General features: G+C 51.5%; 1 protein-coding gene across 3 annotated transcripts in view; it reads left to right on the plus strand.

Annotated features, from left to right (window-relative positions):
* Window positions 1-905: 905 nt before the first annotated feature.
* Window positions 906-6,387, plus strand: part of Slc24a4 (solute carrier family 24 member 4) — a 144,343-nt gene continuing 138,861 nt past the window's right edge. For 2 of the 3 annotated variants that reach the window (XM_028777289.1, XM_028777290.1), the window contains exons 1-2: window positions 906-1,696; window positions 3,700-3,810. In XM_028777289.1, the coding sequence (XP_028633122.1) occupies window positions 1,567-1,696; window positions 3,700-3,810 (241 nt within the window). In that variant the 5' untranslated portion in view covers window positions 906-1,566. The remainder of the gene's footprint in view (window positions 1,697-3,699; window positions 3,811-6,387) is intronic. The other variant, XM_028777291.1, reaches the window with a different exon arrangement.

Here is a 6,387-nt window from a genome sequence, read left to right on the forward strand (position 1 = left end):
GCACAGAGCCCACACATGGTGGGTATGTATTTATTTAATTAAACAGACTTGGCTTTGATCCAAAAACGGTTTTAAGTGGAGTTAACCCCTAAATCAACACAGGATAGGAACCGACCGGGAAGTCTGAGTTAGAGATCCTTCCCGATAAAGGTCCCCTCCACTTATTTGCACCTGGATGACACCTCCATTGCTCTTCAGAAATTTCACTGCGTCCACATTTTAAAAGCGGTTTACACTAGAGAGCGGAAAGGAAGGGAGGTGGAAAAACAAATCCAAGCCAGAAAGCCTTGCGAAGCTGTAAGGTTGCAAAACATCAAAAGCTCCCAACTGTTGGCGGTGGAGCCGCAGAACTGCGGGGTTTCTCCCTCTGTCAGATTACCAGCGTTTCGTAGGTCGGTGTTGCGCCCCCGCCACACAGGTCCCTAGTTAGCCCAGAAAGCTTGGCAGGAACCGGTCCCGGGCGGGCGTCGGTTGGCTTGGTGCAAGCCTGTTTGCTAGCACTGAGCGAGCAATTAAGCTGCTTGTGCATTGGCGACCTCGGGGTGGTAGTGATGACCATCTTGGGTCGCTGAGGGGCTCGCGGGGAGCCGGGATCTGTGTGAGAGCTTTATAGAAACCCTGGTTCTGAGAGTCCCTGGTGATGCCATAACCTGTTCCACCTTACAGCAACCACAGATGCTGAGGACTCATTTCGGCTCCATTGGGTTAGAGGGAAAGGGGGAGGTAAGGAAAAGGGGGATTATATTGGTCAGTAGTTGGGCCTCACTTGGGGGAAGGGAGAAGCGTACTGGGAGAGCGCCCTAGGGGAGGTGTACACGTGCAGGGGAGGGGGGGGATGAGAGGCGGGCGGGCGGGAGGGGAGGAGTAGGGAGGCGAGAGCAGCTTGCGGGAGGCGCCACGGCCTCGCAGACGCAGGCGCTGGCCGCCGAGGAGCCAGAGAGAAAGTTCCCGGGGACAGTTCGCCCTCGGGAGGGCCCAAACTGCGGCCGCTGGCCGATAGGGTCTCGAGTCCCGGGAGTGCTGCGCGTGGTCCTCCTGCTCGCACTTGGCTGTCCGGGCCCTGCTTTCCGAGAAGCGGAGGAACCTCGCGGGCGGGCAGCCGGGGCGGCCGGGGCTAAACTTGGACGAGGAGGATGCTGCGAGTGGGCGCGGCGGCGCGGGGAGCGGGGGCGCTCGCCAAGCACTGATCGCTCCCTGCGGACTCCCGAGCGCGCCGAGGAGCAGTGGGCAGGTAGCGGCTCCAAGCGCCGGGACTGCGCCAAGTCGACCAGCAGGGCCGCCAGCGCCACCGTGCAGGCGTCGTCTCCTCGCCACAGAGTCATGGTGCAAGCAGCGCGCACACCCGGCGCGGAACTCTGAGCTCCGGCGTGCAGTGCGCCCCCTCCTCTGGTATTCTCATCCGGACAACCCGTGCCTGCCTTGCTCGCCGACCATGAAGCTATCTCCCGGAGCCCCTTGCCTCTGAGCTGCGCATCGCCCGCTGCAGCCCCAACACCGCTGGGCCACAGATAGCGCTCCAACCCTTGAAGCTCGGGATCTTCTTCCAGGGACGCCGGGCATACGGAGATGGCGCTCCGTGGACTCATCGGGCAGTGCAAAGTTCGCCGGAGGCGAGAGATGCTGCCGCAGCAAGTTGGATTCGTGTGCGCTGTGCTGGCCCTGGTGTGCTGTGCCTCCGGCCTCTTCGGAAGCTTGGGTAGGTGTGGGGAAGGATGTTGTCCACCCGAGGAGTTGAGGGGCTCGAGCTGGGACAGCTCCAGCTTCTTCTCGGTCAGATTGGTCCCCAGGGCTTTCCCTCCTTGGCCGGCAGGTAGTGCTTACCCAGGAGTGCTGAGCCACGCGCTGGACTGGAGCGAGGGTTCTGCTGAACTGCTCAAGCTCCCTGGGGGTTCCGGACGCGATTGTAGGTGTGCTACTGGGACCAAAGCCTACACCACCTCTGTCCCTGGAGTGTGCAGGCAATGGGCAACTCATGGCAGCTCAGGGGTGGATTCTTTAGGATGTGTGAAACTGAGCGGTCTGCTTTCCTGTTCTGCATAGCTGCAAAGGTTGTGCTCCATTCCTCAGAGACGCAGATTCTCAGGCTGGGTCTCTGCTCTCTCCCTTGCACCTGCTCTAATCCACATGCCTGGTCCTCCCCTACCCTAAAGGGAGCGAGCAGTCTGTCCCCGCGGGAGATTGCTGCCATGTTCCAGCATCCCTTCACTCAACTCTGCTTAATCCCCAAGGAAAGAGAGGGCTGGCGTGCATAGCCGCGATCCATACTCCTCCAAGCAGAAGGTGACCTGGGAGTCTGTTAAGACATGCAAATTTCAGACAGAGTGGGGAAAGAGAAGAAACTTATGAAATATTTATTTCAGGGTGAATTGGGTTCCTGGTTAGTCTTTAAAGTACGTTTGCTGCCTAAATATTTCAGAACTGGGTGCTGTGAACATTTGGGGTGCTCGCCTCACCCCCGTGAAATAAATGTTGTCAACTTAGCCAGAGGCACAGGAGGGAGGGCACCTTTTTTGAATGGTTAGTAAGGCCATTGACATAGTATCTCGGGATCATTAAGAGATCTGCACAGTGATGTTAAAAGCAAGTGACACCTGGTTAAATTTTTAAAAAGAAAAAGAGACACCACTCTCTTTCAATACCCAGACTGTGATTTGGGGGTAGAAGGCTAGAGAGTGGCTCATTTCTAAAGAAATACAGAAAGTTTATCTATTTTTTAACACCTCCATACCCAGTGCTTTGCAAATGGACAATTAAACACAAGAAATAACAAAGTGTCTAGCGGGGCTGTGAGGTGTAGTCCTTCTGGAGGATGTATTGCTACCCAGCTGAAACGTTGGACATCTAGACAGGTAAAGAGGTGTAGTCTGAAAGCCAGAACTATTTGTATTTGCTAGATCAGGAGTCTGCGTCCCGTGCTACTGTCTCTGCTCAGGGGCATCCATGCCTTTTCTAATATGGCTCTGTGTGACTCCCTGGACCACAGCGTGATGACCTGGACCTTGAGACTGCATCTCAATCTCTACCTTGGACCTACTGAATCTCATTTCGAGCAGATCCCTGGGTGATGTGTTTGCACACCTAGCCACGTACCATCAGCTGGCTGAGCCCACAAATCTAAGTATCTAACTGTGGGGACCACCTGAGCAAGTTCACTGAGAAAGTATTCAAAGCTCCTAAAGTAATCGTTTGTTGTGTGGAGGTGGAGAGAGCTGAGACCAGCTCAATCTTGTCCAAGGTCGGATCACACAGTGATCCATGTGAGACTAGAAACAGTGGATTAGATTCAGGAAGTAGGACAGTGTTTGTAAGCAGGTGATAGCATGCTGCCAGTGACTGTAGCACTCACTACAGGTGCCTCTAAAAAGCCAAACCTGAGGCTAGAGAGATGTCTCCAGGTTAAAAGTGTCTACTGCTCTTCCAGAAGACCTGAGGTCAATTCCCAACACCCTCTTCAGGGCCCTCCCAACCACCTGTAACTCCAGCTCCAGGCAGATCTGATTTCTCTGGCCTCTGTGGACACCTGTGCTCATGTGCACCCTCTCCCCTCCCCACAGATACATTTAAAGAAAAATAATAAAAATACGTACCCAATGTCTGTGCCCGACCTAACTAGATCCATGGGGGTAAGATCATTTTTGAGAACTCAAGAAGTTACATTGTCCTGATGGTATCTGTGACTTGTTTTCTTGTCCAATCCAGGCCACAAAACAGCTTCTACTGGCAAACATGTTCTGCCAGACACGTGGCGAAATAGAAAGTTGATGGCACCAGTAAATGGGACTCCGCTGGCTAAAAACTGCACAGATCCTGGTAAGGCATGCTCGCCCCTTCCCTGCAAGCATTTAACCCCAGCTTGGGTTTGATACTTATGTGGACAGATCCAGCCAATGCTGGGAAAGACAGTCTTAGGAACCTGAATGAGAAAGGGGAGCTGCATGGTGTTGAAATGAGACCTATAGACATTCGTCAGCCACGCTGCTAAGCAACACAAAAGCTTTCTTTATCCGGCAACTACGAAGGTCACATTCGAGAGTCTAAAAATGTTATCTTTTGTTCTAAAGGTGTTATATCTCCCCTGCTCTCTTGGTTTTGCCCTGCTGTCTGTCATTTTTCCCTTTGCTCGCCATGTGCATTTGATGGTCCCCTTCGGACAATGAATCCATGGCTTGTGGTGGGTTTCTTCGTCAGATGACCTACCAGGATGGGAGCACTCCAGGCCAGTGAAGGGAGGATTCTGAGTTAGTTGCTGGGCCCGTCCTCTCTAATGAAAGTCCTCAGGTAGTTGGGTTGTGCTTGTCCTGGGAACTCTTTTAATGTTCTTCACTAGGGTATCTGGGGGTGGTAGGATCCCAGGGGTAACATTTGATCTATTCTGCTACAGTCAGGTTTCACTTGAACCAGCAAAACAGTTCTCAGGAGGAGGGAGTGTACTGTTGGCAGAGATGTGTGACTGTTGCTCAGGCCTCTCATAGGGCAGGTCTAGGCATTTGTTCTGGATCTAGCTCTTGGAGTCTTTGTGAGGAGAATACAGTAGAGTGACGAATTCAGAAGCCCTCAGGGAGGAAGGAGATGTTGTTATGGATGGCTTTTCTATTGAGTTTCTGGGCAAATCATGCAGTTTTCTGGGATTTCTAACCTGCAACGTGGGCAGAATGGTGCTTGCCTACTCTGGGTTGTTGAAGAATCTGTCGAGGCTCTGCAAAGGACTGTGTGTAGGAGATGGACCCACCAGGCAAAGGAGTAGGCTTGGGTGCAGAGCTCCAGGCTTCTGATGTCAGCCTCCGGGAAGGCAGTGTCTTTTTATGTGGTGGAGACACAAGATGATCAAAGTCACACAAGTCATTAGTACCAACTCTGGCTTCAGAACCTAGGTCTGTGTGCCTAGACTGTGTGTTGCGCTTCATGTGCTCTGCTGACTGAGACAGAGCTTCTCAACCTGTGGGTCGCGACCCCTTTGGGGATTGAATGACCCTTTCACAAGGGTCTCCCAAGACCATCAGAAAACTCAGATATTTGCATTACAGTTCATCACAGTAACAAAATTACAGCTACAAAGTAGCAATGAAAATAACTTTACGGTTGGGAGTCACCACACCATGAGGAACTGTATTAAAGGGTCAGAGGGTTAGGAGGGTTGAGAACCACTGCTGTAAGCTAGCTTTCTGTTCACCATGAACCTCTCTTTCCCAGGAGGCCTTCTAGAAAGAGTTTGGAGTATGGAGGAATAGTGAGGACTTTCAAAGCGGCATTTGTAAGTCCTACTGAGCTGGACATTTATTCCTGAATCATCCCATCATTTTGGTGACCCCACAGGCAGTGGTACACACACACACACACACACACACACACACACACACACACACACACACTGCTCTGTCTCCTGACTAGGGGCATTTACTCAATCATGAACATGTTAAGCCATGGACTTTATTTTTATTTATTTATTTATTTTTTATTTTTTTGGTTTTTCGAGACAGGGTTTCTCTGTGTAGCCCTGGCTGTCCTGGAACTCACTCTGTAGACCAGGCTGGCCTCGAACTCAGAAATCGCCTGCCTCTGCCTCCCAAGTGCTGGGATTAAAGGCGTGCGCCACCACCACCCAGCCAAGCCATGGACTTTAAAGCAGTGTGTTCTCTCCCACTGGAAGGACTGACTTTGTCTACTTGTGGAGAGGGAAATGAGAGAAGCCATCCATATCTTTAGCAGTAATTAACACTCAAATTACACGTTGTGCTGACTATACCCATAGTGGACCTAGCAATTGGGATGGTGTAATAAAAACACATCTTGACACACAGTAATCTCTGTGGTGTTTTGCAAAGATGGGGACATAAATCCCAGCTCAGTGGCTCCTGAAGGTCTCATCTCTGAGTAAACTGAGTTTTGGTGCAGTCTTAGCTACTCTCATTGCTGTGGCAAAGCATCACAGCCAGTGTAATGTATAAAAGGAAGCGTTTAATTGGGCTTACAGTTTCAGGGAGCCCATGACGGTGGAGCAAAGGCATGGCAGGAGGAACAGCTGAGAGCTCACATCTTGATCCACAAGCAGGAGGCAGACACACACACACACACACACACACACACACACACACACACACGGGGTGGGGGGTAGGTAATGGCACACATCTTTTGAAATCTCAAGTCCAGCCCATGACACACCTTCCAAAGGCTATATATACATCCTAATTCTTTCCAAGCAGTTCTACCAATGTAGGGACCAAGTATTTAAGCACTCTGAATGAAAGAGCCATTCTCATTCAAACCACCCCAAGGGCCGTGCCCTTCCCATTCTCACTCCCATATCTTCCAAAGCCAGATGGGGGTTTCCATTCTTCCTTCCTTCCTTCTTTCTTTCTTTCTTTCTTTCTTTCTTTCTTTCTTCCTTCC

Source organism: Grammomys surdaster, unplaced genomic scaffold, assembly GCF_004785775.1.
Source record: "Grammomys surdaster isolate TR1022 unplaced genomic scaffold, NIH_TR_1.0 279, whole genome shotgun sequence".
NCBI lineage: Eukaryota > Metazoa > Chordata > Mammalia > Rodentia > Muridae > Grammomys > Grammomys surdaster.